At 39.7% G+C, this 18689-nt stretch overlaps 1 protein-coding gene across 35 annotated transcripts in view; it reads left to right on the top strand.

The window, feature by feature from the left end:
* The window catches only part of OBSCN (obscurin, cytoskeletal calmodulin and titin-interacting RhoGEF), a 328849-nt gene that overhangs the window by 120909 nt on the left and 189251 nt on the right, over positions 1–18689 (top strand). For 28 of the 35 annotated variants that reach the window (XR_008913488.1, XM_056805136.1, XM_056805153.1 and 25 more), the window contains 3 exons: positions 903–1169; positions 4573–4839; positions 18303–18566. Coding sequence is in view for 34 of the 35 variants with exons in the window: in XM_056805136.1 (XP_056661114.1) it covers positions 903–1169; positions 4573–4839; positions 18303–18566 (798 nt within the window). In the remaining variant the exon portion in view is untranslated. The remainder of the gene's footprint in view (positions 1–902; positions 1170–4572; positions 4840–18302; positions 18567–18689) is intronic. The other 7 variants (XM_056805155.1, XM_056805147.1, XM_056805149.1 and 4 more) reach the window with 1 other exon arrangement.

The raw sequence follows: 18689 nt of genomic DNA, 5'->3' as shown, positions 1-18689 counted from the left end.
GAGTCCTAACTAGCCAAAGACATTTAAGGAGCAAACTGGAAGGAGAACAACAGACAGAAGATGGGAAAAATATGGATGTGGAGTCCTGAAGACCTAAGTTCAAATCTTGCCCCCAGTATTTATTAGCTGAGCAAACCATTTTATCTTCCCTAGCCTCAGTTTCCTTATCTATTAACCTGATTTGATTTGAGGGATGGAGGAGAATAACCTGGAATTTGTTCTGGACTGCTCCCTCTCCCCTTCAGTTATGGACTGCCAAGACAAGACTCAGTCTACCAACAGGGTTGAATTCAGTCTGCAGCTGGGTTCAAAGCTCTTCAGGTCTATGATCTGGGTTAGGGTTTAATCTAGGACCTGTGGGTGAACTTTGGAAACTAAGAGAGAGTTTTTTGCACGTGAAGCTAACTAGTCCAGGCAGGGACTGAATGTATGTCTTTGATTTCATTAATATTATTGTTCTGGGGGCAGCTGGGTAGCTCAGTAGATTGACAGCCAGACCCAGAGATGAAAGGACCTGGGTTCAAATCTGGACTCAGACACTTCCTAGCTGTGTGACCCTGGGCAAGTCACTGAACCCCCATTGCCTAGCCCTTACCACTCCTCTGCCTTGGAACCAATACCCAGTATTGATTCTAAGATGGAAGGTGAGGGTTTAAAAAAAAAAAATATATATATATATATATATAATTGTTCTGAGCTATCCTACACAGATCCCTCTCCCAAAAGTTTCATTTTACTTAAGAATTGCACAGATAGGGAAAGGCAGTTGAGAAACAAATGGAGACTTCCCCAAGGCCCTTCAAGGATCAAGGGATTGAAGGAGAATTAGTTCTGTCTCTTCAATTCCACAACCCCTCTAAAAATGGTCCAGTCATTATATATTTCATCCTTTGTCTTCACAGAGAAACCCTTCTTGTTTTCCCGGGAGCTTACTGATGTTACAGTTACCACAGGGGAGCCGGTGACCCTCTGCTGTGAGACCACCATAGAAGACCACCCAGTGCGCTGGACCAAGGATGGGAAGGCCCTACGGCCTTCAGCCAAGTACCGGATCAGCCGTGAGGGCCACGAAGCCAAGCTGGTTATCCTCAGTGCTGGAGAACAAGATGGCGGACGCTATGAGTGTGAATTTGGCAAGGCCCGGACTAGTGCCATTGTCAGGATCCAAGGTAAGTTTCCCATGGGGTATGGGGAAAAGGATGGACCCTGTAGGCTGACCAGTCTATCCCTCAAAGCCACAGTCCGAGAGTAGATAGTCATTTCTTGTGGTCCAAAGACCGCCGTCATTTGCAGATAGCAGCTCTCCATTATCTACACTGCCTTTAATTATTGGCCTGGATGAAGACATAATTTAGAAAAGCATGATGTGTGAAGTCTAAAGACCTGAGTATGAATCCCAGATCTGCTATTTAATGCCTTTGTGACCTGAGTTGCTTAATCTTTGTGGGCTTCAGTTCCTATAAAGGGAGGTAGTTGGACTTGATCTTTACAGCTCCATACAGCTCTTGGGCCCTTGGACCTATGATCTCCCTCCATCCATCATCCCTTAATTCTTTCATCTTCAGTCCTTCCCTCTCTAAGTCCTTTCTTCTCTGCCTACAAGCAAGGTCATTCTTTTCCCAGCTTCAAAAAAAACCCTGCTTTTGATCCTGCCACATCACAGCCCCCTTTCTAGTTATATCCTTTTGCTGAGTGACCCTGGAAGTGTCAAACATAACTTCTCTCAGTTTTTTTTAACCCTTTCCTTGTCTTAGAATCAGCAAGTATGGGTTAAAAGGTGGAAGAGTAGCAAAGGCTAGGCAATTGAGGTTAAGTGTCTTGTGCAGCTCACTCACCTAGAAGAAGTCTGAAGTCACTTTTAAACCCAGGATCTCCCATCTCTAGCCCTGGCTCTCTATCCACTGAGCCACCTAACTATCTCCTTTTAGCCTGGTTTTTTAAACATATTTCTTTTTAACTTATTTATTTTGACTTATTTTAACTTTATTAATTAATAATTTTTATTTTATTTTATTTTTTAAATTTTATTTAGTCAACTTAGAACATTATTCCTCGGTTACAAGAATCATATTCTTTCCCTCGCTCCCCTACCCCCACCCTTCCCTTAGCCAATGCACAATTCCACTGGGTATTACATGTGTCCTTGATCAGAACCCATTTCCATGTTGTTGGTGTTTGCATTAGGATGTTCATTTAGAATCTACATCCCCAGCCATATCCCCTCGACCCATGTAGTCAAGCCGTTGCTTTTCTTTGGTGTTTCTACTCCCACAATTTTTCCTCTGGATGTGGATAGCGTTCTTTCTCGTAGATCCCTCTGAGTTGTTCAGGATCCCTTTTAGCCTGGTTTCTAATCTATAAATGGGTATAATAGCAGAGTTGTTCATGAAGACCTAATGAGGTGATTCATAGAAGGTCCCAAAAGCTAGCTTAAAATTACTCTTAAAACTTTTGGGACATCTTATATTTAAGGCACTTTGCAAACTTTAAAACTATATCATCCCTCACTATCATCATCATTATAATTATCATCATTATTTCCCTTTAACATTCAACTTCTATACTTAATCACTCCACTTAATCATTGATTTGGAGCCCAATGACCTGAATTCAAATCCTATCTGTCATATACTGCTCATGAGACCCTGGCAAGTCACTTTACCCCTCTGAGCCTGCACTATTAGGAGGTTGAAATGGGCTGCCTCTGAGGTCCCTTCCAGTTCTAAATTGATTATCTTGTGAATACTTATCTTCTCCACTTCTTGCACTCTGGCGTCCATCTCTACCTCTCTACTGGGATACTCAATCCAGTGACCTTTTTTTCAGTCCTCATTCTCCCTGGCCACTCTGCTACATTTCCTTTGGTGGATGAGCCCTTGCTTCTATATACTTTTTCCTGCCATGGCACCATTCTCCTCTGCTTCTTGTCTGGCCTCTAAGAAAATTTATTCTTGGTCTCTCTATGGCTTCTTTTTCTCTATTCCCCTCAACAACTGTTTCCTCAGCCCTCTTCTCTGTTCTCTCGATGTTCCCTGTGGGACGCAATCATCTTTGAACACTCAGGCCATCTTTTAATATCGTAGTTGTTTCCTTTCACTTTCCCATGTATGGAGTTTCCCAGGTTTGGTAAGGTCACATCCTCAGTACTTTGGAATTTACCCCCATCCCATAACCCACAACATTTTTCCGTTCTTTTGCCCTTTACTGTGAGCCAAACTCATATTCTGCACCCTCTGCCATGAGCTTTGTCTCAGCGATGTCTTTTGGGTTTGTAGACTATTGTAGCTGAAAGGCTCAAATAGGCTCAGAAAGAGGCCATAACTTGCCCAAAGTCACCCAGCAGAGAACTGGCAGCATCACCTTCTGGTAATCCTGCCTCCATACTGTGAAAGCGCAGGGGAAAAGTACAGCTGGATATATCCCAGACCCTTTGTTGGGGGATTGTCCCAAGGAAACAGGAGCCTTTTTTGTTTCTTTTTTCTTTTTTTTAAAAATAAGCTTATTAAGGAATGTTCATAAAGAAGCAACAACTTTTGACATGGCATTCCAAAAAAGGCATGTTTCTTTGTGCTGTATAATAAAGATCATGGAAGACATTAGGTGTGTGCTTATTTCTCCTAAAATGCTCAGATATAATCTAACATAGTATAATTGTGTCTGCTTTGCTTTCCTGTGTAAGTGCTGATAATAATAGAAAATGCCATTTTCCTATTTATTCCATGATGCTAGAGCCGTGTTCTTGCCATCACAGGTGATAATTTTTAACTTACCCCACTTTAATAAGCTCCATTGGTCTCAGAATTCTCTATCATTTGATGCAAAAGTCCACACATCATTATGGAATTTGTTTTTAGAGTCCTTAAATTTGATTGTTGGTGACTTGCTGAGCTGATGCTGAATTTGTGGCTTATCCAAGTGAAGTAGGACCTAGAGGGCCAGTAGGGGAGTGATCTGTGTAGAATGAGTTCATTGAAGTTCTCCTGAAGGCTTTTCCCCACTGTTTTATTTCTTTCAATACAAATTGATAGGCTAAGAAAAACATCCTAACATTTTTTCCTAACATCCAACTTTGAAACCACCGGAAGCTTTCAGCATGCATAGATGTCCTAACTCTGTGGCTGCTTCTTGAACTTCATTCTCTAGAAACCTCGGAATGGGGCTTGATCTTTTCCCCTCAGACTCAGGAGCTCTTTTCCCAGAGGGACTAGATGTTTCCCTAGTTCTAGAGATTCCCAGTTTTGTTCTAGGCTGCTGAGCTAGTTCAGCATACATTTCAGAGGTCCAGCCTGTTAGAGACAAAAGTGACAGCACCTGGGAGAAGGGTGCTATAATGCATCAAGAGACCTTGCCCTGTGCAACCTTTCCAGGGGGGTTAAGGGATGGAGATGGAGTAACAGGGGAAGTCATTCCAAATAAGAAGAATGGATGTAAGAGAAGTAATGGTGGTGAGAAAACACAAAGCATGTTTGGGGGACAGTAAATAACGGGACAAATCATGTAGGAACCAGGAGTTGTCCTTTTTTTGTTCTGATGTCTCCCTTCTCTGCTGTTCTCCCCCCCCACCCCCCACAGCTGCACCCATCTTCTTCAAAGAGGGGCTGAAAGCCATAGAAGTGTCCGAGGGAGGAGCCACCACCCTGCGCTGCATGCTCTCAGCTGTGGCAGCCCCTGTGGAGTGGCGCAAGGGCAGCGAGGTGATAAAATCCAGCAACAAGTATCACCTACGGCAGGAGGGAGCCTCTCTCGAACTCATCGTCCGGGATCTAAAACCAGAGGACAGCGGCGAGTATTCCTGTGTCTTCAAGGATCAGAAGACCACGGCCACCTTGACTGTCAAGGGTAACATCTCTTCAGATAATGTTTTCTTGTTGGTGCTAATCCAAGAGCGCTTTCTCTGTCTCTCTGTCTCTGTCTCTCTATCTCTCCCTCTCTCTCCCTCCCTCTCTCCTTCCCTCTCTCTCTCTCTCTCTCTCTCTCTCTCTCTCTCTCTCTCTCTCTCTCTCTCTCTCTCTCTCTCTCTCTCTCTTTTCTCTCTCTCTCCTTTTATTCCTTCCTTCCTTCCTTCCTTCCTTCTTTCCTTCCTTCCTTCCTTCCTTCCTTCCTTCCTTCCTTCCTTCCTTCCTTCCTTCCTTCCTTCCTTCCTTCCTTCCTTCCTTCCTTCCTTCCTTCCTTCCTTCCTTCCTTCCTTCCTTCCTTCCTTCCTTCCTTCCTTCCTTCCTTCCTTCTTTCCTTCTTTCCTTCCTTCCTTCCTTCCTTCTTTCCTTCCTTCCTTCCTTCCTTCCTTCTTTCCTTCCTTCCTTCCTTCCTTCCTTCCTTCCTTCCTTCCTTCCTTCCTTCCTTCCTTCCTTCCTTCCTTCCTTCCTTCCTTCCTTCCTTCCTTCCTTCCTTCCTTCCTTCCTTCCACACTTGTTAAATACCTATTGTATGTAGATTACTCTACTAAATCCTAGAGGAGATACAAAGTCTATATTATGCATTATTCCTGCTCTCAGGAGGCTTACAGTCCAGAAGAGGGACACAAACATAGCTGACTTAACTATACAATGCTCTAATGAGTATCACAGCTTGCTGTTGCAATAGATAAGAGTGATGGACCTGGACAGTAAGATCTGTTTAAATCTCTTGTCAGACGCTGGCTGCATGCCCCTTAGCCCCCTTGTTCTATACAGGATGCTATGCTAAGTGTACCAGTACTGAAACCATGATGACCCAGGCCATGTTCTCAAGGAGCTTAAAATTTAATGGGGGAAAAGATATCCACACAAATGTTCTCGATACACAAGGGAATGAGATAAGTGCAAAAGAGAGGACTGTTTTCAGGTTCCTCATCAGTAAATAGGAATATCGGCAATACCCCCTTACCAGATTGTTGTGAGAATCAATTGTGATTGATTGCACATTGCAAATTTCAAAGTTCTATGGAAATAAATGTTAGCTAGCTATTATGGGCCCCTTCACCAGTCTAGAGAGAATTTTCCTTGGAATAAGGATCTGGGTGACTGAGGAGCCTCCAGTTCTTTCAGTTTATATTGGAAAACTGACATTTTCCAACAGCTATCAGCTTAATATGAACTAAAAGTATGAGGCTGAAAGAGGTATTATGTCCGCATCATAGGAAGTAAGCATCTTTTTGTCTTTTACCCAAGTCAGAGAACTTCATGTAGTATATTGAAAGGGGGACAAGGACAGACCAGAGCATATCCAAAGAAGGTTTACTAGGATGATGAGGGCTCTGGACACTGTGTCATATGGAACTGGACACAAGTTTTAGTTGGTGGGTAGGGCAGTCTTGATCTCTGCCTTCATATATCTGGGAGGGCTGTCACGTGGAAAAGAGCAGGTTTATTCTGCATTGATCCAGAGCGTTGAATGAGGACTTTTGGGAGGCAACAATTTCTCACAGGACTGTTCCACCGTGGAATGAATGGTCTATAGCAGTAGAAGCATTGACATAAAACTGTTGTTTGTTGTTATTCAGCCACTTTTCTATCATGTTTGACTCTTCAAGACTCCATTTGGGTTTTTCCTGGCAAAGATACTGAAGTGGTTTGCCATTTCCTTCACCAGCTCAATTTACAGAGGAGGAACCAAAAGGACCTCAAAGATCAGATAATCCAACCCCTTCATTTTACAGATGAGGAGAGTTAAGTTAAGGAAATTCTCCAAGATCACATAGAGACTGTATGGGATGGGGAGCCTCCTGGACTATGCATCTCATGTCAGAGTGGGGATAGGAGTTCCTGTGCTGAGGCAGCTAGGTAACACCATGGATAGAGTGGTAGGTAACATTGGAATCAGGAAGACCCCAGTTCAAGTCCTGCCTCAGACACTACTAAGATACATTATCTAACCTTTCTGCCTTCATCCTATCTTACAGAGCTGCTGTGATGATCAAATAAGATAATCTATATAAAGAACAACATAAATATATGTGATGTTATGAGAATAACACCTATAAAGCACTTCATAAACCTTAAAGTCCTAAACAAATGATAATGATAATAATTATTACTGTTTTCATTGTTACCATTATTATTAGGAACAAAGGTTGGATCAGATAATCTCTATGATGCCTTACATCTCTAAAGAAAATGAAAACAGGAGAATGGGCAGTTAATTCAATTTGATTTTACAAGCATTTACTAAATAACTTGTTCTACACAGGGTGTTATGCCAGGTGTTCCAGTAAAAAAACCATTATGGCCCAGGCCATGTTCTCAAGGAGCTTAAAATCTAATGAGGGGAAGGACATCTACACAAATGCCCTCTTTAACAAAGGAATGAGATAAGTACAAAAAGAGAGCACCAGGCAAAATGCTGACAGATTTGAAGAGGGAGAAACCAGCTCTTAGGTAGTTCTAGCACACTGTTGTGAATGGTGGGACAGAAGGGTAAAGATTCCCTTTCCAGCCAGAGTTCTTGGACTCTTGAAATGAAGACTGATAGAAGATTGTAGTGAGCAACCCTTTCCTCAACAAAGTAGATAATGAATAATTAAATGGATATTTACAAGTATGTTCGATGGCATTTGCTGGCAAGGGATACAACAATAGACTGGGTTATTTAAAAAATCAGTTTGTGGAATCTCCAAGCAAGCTATCCTTCATTTCTACTGAAAACCAAGCAAGAGAAAAAAACAAGCTTATGTTACAACAAGGGGAAATTCTATTAGATATCAGCATGAACTTCTTCAACATCAGAGTAATTTATCACTAGAAAACTGACCTAAAGGGTTGTGGAGCCTTTTTTTTAATACAAGGGAACAAAAACACTGTCTGAATATCAATCAATGTCTTGAAATAGCCTGTGGAAACTTTGGCCAGATTTCTGCCTCTTGACCATACTGCATGTGAATACTTCCATGAAGCAGATGTTCAGTTCCCTAAGGGCCATGTTTGGATTTGAAAGACATGTCTGTCTTTCAAATCCAAATATTTCTGGAATCTTTCCTCACTTAGCACACTGTAGGTGCTTAATAAATGCTTTTCACCAGCTGACTAATTACATCAGATCTGGACATTTTGTTAGCCAAGTTGTCATTAGCATATTAAATTCAACTCTGGATTCCATGAGGTGAAGGTGATCTGCACAGTCCACCAGAAAGGCAGTATTAATTGCTGGTAAATAGTTTTTTCCAAACCTAACTTGCCTGCTCATGTCCTCCAAGACGAAAGGTTGAAGAAGTCATCAGCTCTTCAGATGTTGGATGTTGTGTTGGCCCAACCTGTCATTTCTGGGCATGTATAAGGTTTTTTTTTTTGTTTGCCTGCATTATCAAAACCCAAGAACACAAGATTTCCAGATTTTTTTGACTAGTCCTCAAGACTGAAGGACACATTCAAAGTCATTATAGATCCACTAAAAAAAAAATGGTGTTGTCACAGTTTAACCACAACCTGGTCAAAGTTCCTGGGACAGCTGCCCAAGAGATGGCATCTCTGAGCCTCTTTACTGAGGCCAACACAATAGCAGCATCAACAGATTCCAGCCACTTACTGGAACTCTATGGAGCCTCTTTCCATGAAAACTTCAGCAACAGGTATGGGACAACTATCTGCCTGGAAAAGTTTGAGGACTCCCTCTCCATCCAGGAAGCAAGTGATGAGACTAACTCCTGAATCATGATTCTATGACTGACAGTTTCTGGGACTCTTGAGCCCTGGAGCAGGGGATTATGGGACAGGAATGGTTAGTGGTAAGGCCCTGAAAAAGTCCTTCTACATTTTTGTCTTCTGGGCCCTTTTCTCCTTCTCAGGATTCCTTTCACCAGGTAGATGCTTTAGCTCCCCAGCCACCCTAGCCCTTTCCCTGCTTGAAGGAAAACAACTGTTAAACCCAGTCTCTGAGGTGAGGAGGAGTCAGTGTAACCTCCATAATCTGAATTTCTAAAGAGGAGCCTGGTAGGGCAATGCCTTAATCTGGATGAGGAATGAAATTATTATGGTAGAATTTTAGGAAAGTAAATTCAATTCAATGCATTTATTAAATGCTCAATGTTTGCAAGGCACTGGGAAAATGAAGGCATGTAACCCATAGATAAAGGAGTAGGCACAAGGTAATTTGAGGGGAAAAGTACTAATAATTTGGGGTACACCAAGGAAGGCTTCTCAAGAGACCAAGTATGAGTTGGTCTTTGGAGGAAGATAAAAGAGATGGGTCATAGAACAAGAGCTGGAAAGAAGCTTAATGATCACCTCCAACTCCTTCATTTTTACAGAAAAAAGGATGTGAGTCAGGGAAAGTTAGGTGATTTGCTCAAATCTTAGGGTAAGGGTGAGAAAGCTAGGTAATGCATTGATAGAGGGCTGGGCCTGGTGTCAGATAAACTCATCTTCCTGAGTTCAAATCTGACCTCAGACAATTACTAGCCATGTGATCCTGGTCAAGTCATTTAACCATACTTGCCTCAGTTTCCTCATCTTTGAAATAAGCTGGAAAAAGAAATGGCAAACCATTCCAGTATCTTTGCCAAGAAAATCCCAAATGGAGTCATGAAGAATCACACACAACTGGAAATGACTGAACAACAATACAGGTAGTGATCATCAGAAGAGCTCTTATGACTCTAGTCAGAGAACTCTTTCACTATACTTCTACCTCCTTAATATAGGAGGGCATATGTATCAGGCATTGAGGAAGGACTGTTGCATATATATATAGTGTCCAGAGAAGAGAAAATAAGATCAAGAAAAAGCTAATAATTCATCCACTTGAACCAGGAATCATGAAAGAAGATCATCTGAGATGACACTAGAATGCCAGAATTTTTAATCAATAAGGCAATGGAGAACCAATGAATTACTTTGGGCATCATGTATAGTAGGTGTTCTTAAACTTCTCCTCCTCCTCCTCCTTCTTTATCATGATCCCTTCTGGCAGTCTGGTGAAGTCCCTAGTTCTCTTGGATCCTGTCCTCTTCTGCCTTTCCTTTACATCATGCCCATGAGAGCCCTTCTCTATTGTTAAACACTTTTATCCTAGGTCTTTTCCATTCTTTTTTTATTCTGAGGCTCATTGAAGCTTAGCTTCTTTCTGAAGATACTATAATCTCTTTGAACCTTTTCTAAGGTCAACTGCTCCTTCTCTCATATCTTCTGACATCTAGGGCCAAGAGGAGGAGTTACCATTACCATCACCATTACCATTTTGAGACCTTTCTTTAGCCATTGTCCCTCATCCTCTTCTGTTCACTCCATCCCATCCAGGGCTTTGTTGCTGACATTGACAGACCACCAGGTCATTCTGCCTCCTCTTCAGTAAGGTTAGTCCTTGGCTCGCAGTCATCTTCTCCACTCCCAAGCCCTGCTTCCCTTGAACACCGTGACTTCACAGATCTTCGGCCTCCCCAACTCATGACCCCTTTTTCTAGTCAGCTTCAACCATGCACCTATGTCTTGACTTAGACACCAAACCCCATTTCACTCACCTGAATTTTTTCCAGGTATTAGAATGTTTAATCATAGTTTTTATTTAAAGATAGTAAATAGTAGGAGTAAGATACAAACCTAGGGCCCCTGACTCCAAAGCCACTGTTACACTATACTTCTATCACTGCTGATGGAACCATAGGTTCTTCACCATAGGCAGTGACTTCACTTCTTACAGATCTAAAGTCCATAAAGCCTTGGAACATAACTTATTACTAGGGTATATTAGATATCCAATAAGTGTTTATGGAATGGTCATTGGTGGAAGAAAGACCATTGGCTTTGGAATTGGAGTAGAACTGGTCCCAAATCTTAGCTCTTCTGCATCTTGATTTTGGGCAAGTCACTTTCCTTTCTGGAACTAATTTTACTTTTTTATAAAAATAAAAATGTTAAGGGGGCAGCTAAGTATTTTAGTGGATAGAGGGCCAGGCTTGGGTTCAAACCTAGCTTCAAATACTTCCTAACTATCAATTAATCCCATTTCCTAGCTCTTATGCCTTAGGGAAAGTAAGGGTTTTTAAAAAACAAAATGATGGATCAGATGATCTCCAAGGTTTCTTCAAGCCTTGACATTTTACTTATTAAATTCTAAGATCTCTGATGGTCTATTTTTTTTAAAGTTTTGGAAATTTTATTTAATTAATGAATTTAGAATATTTTTCCACAGTTACAAGATTCATGTTCTTTCCCCGCCCTCCCTGCAACCCCCCTCCCATAGCCAACGCGCAATTCCTCCGGGTTTTATATGGGTCATTGATCAAGACCTATTTCCATATTATTGATTTTTGCACTAGGGTGATTGTTTAGAGTCTACATCCCCAATCATATCCCCATTGACCCATTTGATTGAGCAGTTGTTTTTCCTTCTGTTTCTTCTCCTATAGTTCTTTCTCTGGATTTGAATAGTGTTCTTTCTCATAAGTCCCTCAGAATTGTCCTGGAATATTGCATTGTTGCTAGTAGAGAAATCCATTACATTCAGCTGTACCACAGTGTTCTGATCTATTTTCTAAAGTGTCTTACAGCTCTGACATTCTAGGAGATATGTTCCATTTGGGACATTGCCATTCTTTGACTTTTCCATCCATCATTTGAGGCATCATTTGTGTTCACTTTCTCCCAAGGCATAAAATGACCTGATGGGAATTTTTCCTCCATTCTGTCATCCTATAGAGGTATCTGAAAGTGAGGGAATGGTCTAGAGCATGAGTTCTTGTCCATGGGTCTGTGCCTGTTGAATTTTAAAATATATTTGGTGAATTATATTTCAATAATTGGTTTACTTTGTAATCCTACATTTTAAAAAATGAATTTTAAAATATTTGCTTGAGAAGGGTTCAGAAATATTCCCCAGAGGTCATAGAGGTCCATGACAAAAAATGGTTAAAAATCCCTGGACTGGATAAAGGAAAGTAGAAGGAAATGTTTAAAGAATTAAAGAACATCGTGAAGCTCCCAACTTCCCTTACTCTATCCTATCCTCCACAAGTTGGTTCTTTTGGCTTTTCTGAGCACTTATGTGCAGTCTTTGTGAAGTATAAAACTGCAAGTTCTTTTGGATCCATACATGAAAATAAATCCTAACTGAATCACAATTCTATTTTTTAAGTCATAAGACTAGAAGAAATTACATGATTGTCTCAGTTATAGAGAACAAGAACATTTTATCAACCAGACAATAGAGTTTGGAAACAACTTGGAAACACAATCAACCAAACTAATTTATGAGGGCAAAATTGTTTTGGATAACAAAAAGCAATATCTCTAAAATTAAAGAGAAAAGAAGTGGATTGAGGAAAACTATTTACAGCAAATATATCAGTGAAAGGCCTGATATCAATAATCTAGAAGAGATAGATACATATTTATAAATGCTTACCAATGACACACTGAGTGAAGGACATGATCAGACAGTTTACAAAGGGCAAACTACAAAGAATTTTTGATTCCATAAAAATAATCAGAGAAATAAAAATCAAGACAACCTTACCTTCACTAGAATGATAAAATGGCAAGAGATGATTCTGGGTCCTTGAAGACTATGTCTACAGAGCATAACTTCTAGCAACTTCTTTTTGCCATGCTGGAATAATTTGGAATTCTTTTTTTTTTTTAAACCCTTACCTTCTGTTTTAGAATCAATACTGGGTATTGGTTCTGAGGCAGAAGAATGGCAAGGGCTAGGCAATGGGGGGTTAAGTGACTTGCCCAGGGTCACACAGCTAGGAACTGTCTGAGGCTAGATTTGAACCCAGGACCTCCCATTTCTGGGTCTGACTCTCAATCCACTGAGTCACCCAGCTGCCCCAGTAGTTTGGAATTCTGACCATAGACTAAGCCTGCTTTCTGACAACCATCTTACAAATAGGCCCATCACCAGTGGACTGACCACCTGGATTTTGAATTCTTTTAGTCATAACAACCCAGGGAACGAAAAAACAAACAAACACAAAATGACCCTCAGCCCTATACCTGTCCCCCCTCTGTTCCTGCTGTGTGGATGGAAGAATAGTATAAAAGGGGGAGAGTGTTAATACCCCATCATTTTTTAGTGGTCTAATAAGCATAGTGTTAGGACATTAAATATGTGAATAACATATGAACAAAATGGCTTTCTTTTTTATAGGAGGCAACCCAGTGCTGATGTGGGAATCATTTTTGAATCAGCTATTTGTATGCTCAGGCCACTGACTAGTTAGAACAAAGATAAAAATTAGACTGAAGCTAGAATAAAGCATAGAAGAGTGGGGAAAAAAAAGAGCAAGGCATGCAATTAAGTAAATCTGACCAATTTAAACAAATTATTCATAATGAAATATAGCATGTGTTGCTATGGAGATGAGACACTTAAGCAAGCACATTCCCATAAGTCCAAGTTTTAAATTATCTTTAACTCATGAAATCTAAGATAGCATCTGATTAGGTCTTTCATTTCCAGAGTAACAAAAGAACTACAGGAAAATGGGATAAGACCAGAGGGAGAAACATAAATAGGGTTTTCAGTATTTCATACAAAATCCTAACTGATGTAAATCACTTACCACAATGAAGAGACCCCAAAGCCCTAAAAGCATGTTACTTGCAAGTTGTTGGACTCAGGAGCCAAAAGAGGGCATTTTTAGACATGGCCAGTATAGAAATTTGTCTTGCATGAATATGTGTATTTGTTATAAGGGTTTTGTTTCTCTTTTTTAATGGAGAATGGAGAGGTGGGAGGAAGAGAAAAAATTTAAACTATAGTAAGATGGCAAATGAGGGTTTAAAAAAAGAGGATTATGTGTGATAGCCAGGGACAATCCAAGTTTAAAACATTTGCTCCTTTGCAAAATCTTATAGAGAACAATGATAGAAGATTATGAGCATTATTTATTCTTAAAACAGAGAATCAGTAGAAGGTAGAAGGTAAAAGCACGTTAGTTTTTCAAGAGTCCTAACCAAGCAAAAGCACATTTAAGGATGAAATACAAAGGACAATAAACAGGAAAAAATGTGTGAAAGATCATCAGAGATTTTTATAACCAACTCTTTTTTGCCATTAAAATATCCTGAATTTATGGGATTCATGAGTGCTAAAGAGATACTAATAATATCTAACATTTATTTAGCACTTTAAGGTTTGCAAAAGCATTTAATATATTATTATCTCATTTGAACCCCATCACAGCCCTGGAAGGTAGATGCCCAGGCTTTTCAACTCATCCTCAACCTTTAGCAGCAAATGCTTTTAAATGTACAACTATACGGCAAATTTCCACACACCACAAAAAGATGAAAGTAACACCGACCTCACAACTCATCTGGATTCTACTGCAATTTATTGAAGGATATTAGTTTTCTTTGGCTGGATCTTAGGTGATTGGTTTTCTGTTTTCTATGTGTATGCACTTTGCTTAGTGTTTGGTACATAGTAAAAGCACTAAATAAGTGCTTTTCGCCCCACCCATCTATCTATCCATCCATCCATCCATCCATCCATCCATCCATCCATCCATCCATTGCTTCATGGTGAAAGCAAAAAATGTTAAAACTCTCAAAGCCTCTGCGGGCACCTCTACATATAGGACATATTCCTTCAGTTCCGTGGAGTTCTTGGTTTTCTAGCATCCTTTTCCAGGCTAATACAAGCCCCAGCATCCATGTTAGAGTTTCAGGATAAATCTTTAACATCAATGAAATTTGAGACTGCGTTTGTCATTTGAGACTCATTTATATGGAGGAAAAGTCCTGTTTCTAGTCCTACACCTTCTGCATAGAGATCCATGTTTTAAATGTTATTGTCAGTTTAAGAGTGCTGCCTGGCCAGGCTAACCTCATAGACATCTTTTTCCAAGTGCTAATGGGTCAGGCCACAGATACGTGACCTCATGGACAGTATTTCCCTGCCTGTGGTTGATTGGGGAGGGGGGGGCAACAGGGCCTTGTCACACACTCAAGAACCTTAGTTCAAGATGTAGGGGCCTGTTAGCTATAAAGAAGCTTGTGATGGATTGGTTCTTGTTAAAAAGACCCAGAATTCAAGGATGCTCTGCAGTCAGTGACATGGAGAGGTGCCATTTCTCTCTATGTGGGAAGTATGCTCAAATTGAGTATTAATAATTATCCTGAAAATGACTTCAAAAGAAGCTACTCTTATCTTCACCTAAGGCTGAAGACTTTTGTAAAAATTAGAAGAAAGGAAAAAAACAGGTGAACATTTACAAGATTACAAGCTGTGCTTGAAAGGAAACTCTTAATCCTGAACACAAGAGTGGAAAAGACTACAATGAACCATACTTAATGTAAATGTTTCTTCTGCTTTGGAAAAGACACTCTAAAATGGGGGTTGCATTTGAAGTTTGAGTGGATGATCAATGCTAATGATATAAAAAAGGATATACCCCATAACGTTGCTATTCTTCAAAAATGAACAGATGATAACTCTTCAGGCTACAGCTATAAACCCCCCAATAGCCCTTAGAAATGCACAAGTAAACTGTATTCCAGTATATTATTCAAATCAGAAGAACACTATCACAGCTAAGACCATCACCATAACTGCTCAGACATAAAATTAATCCACACATATCTCAGAACTGTGCTTTTAGAAGATAGCTGACTATGAAACATTTATAATCTCCAAACAATGCGAATTGAAAAGCTTTCAAAATACAAAGACTTGGCAAAAGTAATTAACACCATGGAGATGCAAGAAGTACAACATTATCCTCATTATTTATCCTGCCTGCTACTGGAATTGTCTAGAAGATGAGCCTGCCGCCAAGCTTTTTATTAAATTATGAAAATCTATCATTCCATCCATTAGTGCAATAATTCATCAAACACTCAACTTAAAGGAATTATAGCAGACTAGTGATTTGTCCCAGAAATATTTCTATCTAGTTCCAGCTGAGAAGAATGTAATAATAATAATAATAATGGCTTAATTATCACTTAGTCTCATGTCTACAGATAGAAATTAGTATATCAGTGGCACCTTGGATTGTAAAGTGGATCGCAGCAGTTGAAATTAGTCACTGGCTAATGAAAAACAGTTACTGAAGACACAAGTAGATTTTAGGATTGCCATCCTGGTTGTACATGTAGAGAAGGAAGAAATGATGCTAAAAGGAGAACAGAGGTGGGGAACAACTTGTGAAACACAGATCTAGAAATCTGTGGCCACCTGTGAAGCCATCCAGACCAACTACTTCATTTTATAGTTAAGGGAAACTGAAATTAAGTGACTTGCTCAAAATCATAGGAAGTAAAACAGCAGAGATGAGATTTAGATTCAGGTGCCATAACTGCAGAGGTAGTACTACTCTTCCTACTATGCTCTGTCCTGCTAGATTGGACCAAGTGTGCATGGAAGTCATCTGTGCTGGCAGCAACACAACTATGAGAGTGTTAAGGGATTATTTATTTAGCGAGAGGAAGATACCAAAGTCATAGAAAAAATTTTGGACTTAATAGCCAGAAAAAAAAGCTTATTGAGAGAAAATCAACTTCCATCTATATGTCTGCTACTGTGCCATCTCCATATAATTTTTAAAAGAATAGTCTATAGGTGCATCAAGGGCATTTATTGATAAAGGTATTTGGTAAGTGAGATAAAGGGAAAAGTCCATGACAACTCTAAAATCTTGAACTTATATGCCTGGAAGATGCTGATGACATGCACAGAACTGGATAAGTTGGGAGAGGGGCTAGATTTAAAGAAGAGGAAGATCATGAGTTCAAGCTCCAGATATGCTGAATTTAGAATGTTAATTGAGCATCTACAGGGATTTGCAAGACTAGAACCCAGAGAAAAAATTAGGCCTTATTTAACTTGCTTGAAAAGTATTTCTTTTTCCCCTGATAAGTACAAAGTTTGAACTTATATATTTAAAGTTAAATGCATTTATTATTATGAAAAATCACCTACTGATTATTGATTATAATAAATGCCTTGATGGCAGGAACAGTCATCCTGTATTTTGCATAAGGGCATTTTCCCATGTATTTGGACACAAAGATGTCACAAAGTCCTGTTTTTCCTGGTTACCTTTTGCCTAGAAGATCAGGGGATGGCCAATAGAATCAATGAATTTAGAATAATGAGAGAAATAGATGAGTGGAAAATAAATTTTTATATGAACTATTTAATAAAAGTGTGATGCTCAAGATCAGTAGGGGATTGACAACATAAGACCAAAAGTAATTTATAAATAGTTTAAAAAAGAATTACAAATGATCAACAACCACATGAAAGGTTGCTTCAAATCACTAACAATAAGAAAAATGTGAATCTTAACAATTTGAACATTTCACCACAAACCAAGCAAGTTAGCAAAGATGATAAAAGATGGTCAATTTGGAAGGACTATAGACACTAATATACTATTGGTGAAGTTTCTAAGTGGTTCAACTCATCTAGAAACCATTTGAAATTATTCAGAAAAGTCACTAAGATTCTTAGATACTTTGATTCAATATTAGATGTATATCCCAAGAAAGTAAAAAATAGAAAGAAAAGTTCCATGCACAATGAAATGTTCATGTTAATACTTTTTATAGCAGAACCCCCCTAAATAAACAAAGTAGGTCCCCTGTGATGAACAAGGGGTAGCTAGGTAGCACAGCTAGACTTAGAGAGGGAAGATTCACCTTCCTGAGTTCATAATTGGAGGCAGGCATATAGGATAGTGTCAGTCTCATATTAAATTGAACATATATGAGGAAAAAAGCCATATATAATGGATTAGTGGTTTTCTATTCCAATTTTCTTTGTATATGGAGATCTTCACTTTTGTTGATAATTTTCTAGGACATAATAAAAAATTTTAAATATAGTGATTGTAAAATTTAAGGTAAATCTTGGTTCCATTTATATCACATTATTGTGTCATCCATTCATCTTTTGAAAGGTGTGTTGTAAAATTATTTTAAACTGTATATATTTTTGTTTGTAAAGCAATTTCATTTGAATATTTTGTATATCAAAATAAGGAGAATGAAGAGAAAGAAAAAAGAGAAGAAAAGACAGAGGAGGAAGAAAAAAGGAAGCAAGAAAAACAAGAAGAAAGAAGCATCAACTACGCAAAGGATGATTATATGTGTTTATGGATGGAGAAGGATAGGTAGATGGGTTAGTGCCTGGCTGGGCAAAGTCTAGATGACCTCCTGAATAGATTCTGACAAAATCATAGATGTATTACAAACTAAATATAGGAGGTACTTAATAAATGCTTATTAGAATGGATTAAAATGTATTTCCTTATTTCCAACCCATCTTTGGCTTCTTTCTGACATCTAGGCCTAAGCTAGGTGGACTACTGGCCAAGTGATTGCCTAGGAGTTACTATTAGTGCAGTGCTCTGAGTGTGCCCCTCTCCATTTTCCTTCTCTCAGAGATCCCTGTAAGGTTCGTAGTTGGACTCCAAAGTACAGAGTCCGTAGAAGGAACCTCAACCACACTGCAGTGTGAGCTGAGCAAGGCAGCTCCCGTGGAATGGAAGAAAGGTGTAAAGAGGCTCCGAGCCAGTGACAGATACAGGCTGAGGCAGGATGGGGCTCTGTGTGAGCTGACAATCCATAGCCTTGATATGGATGACACTGGAGACTACACCTGTGCATGTGGAGAAGAGAAGACCACAGCCACCTTGACAGTGAAGGGTAAAGACCACCCATTGGAAAATAAGCATGTGGTTTTGTTTTTCTCCTCATCACCCAGACCGTTCTGTCCTCGACTCCACCTTCCCGTGTGTGTCGCTCTGAGCCGCTTATCCGTTATCAGCG

The sequence above is a fragment of the Monodelphis domestica genome, chromosome 7 (genome assembly GCF_027887165.1).
Source record: "Monodelphis domestica isolate mMonDom1 chromosome 7, mMonDom1.pri, whole genome shotgun sequence".
In the NCBI taxonomy this organism is placed as follows: Eukaryota; Metazoa; Chordata; class Mammalia; order Didelphimorphia; family Didelphidae; genus Monodelphis; species Monodelphis domestica.
The sequence above is the reverse complement of the archived record's forward strand: the minus strand, read 5'-3'. Positions and strand labels throughout refer to the sequence as shown.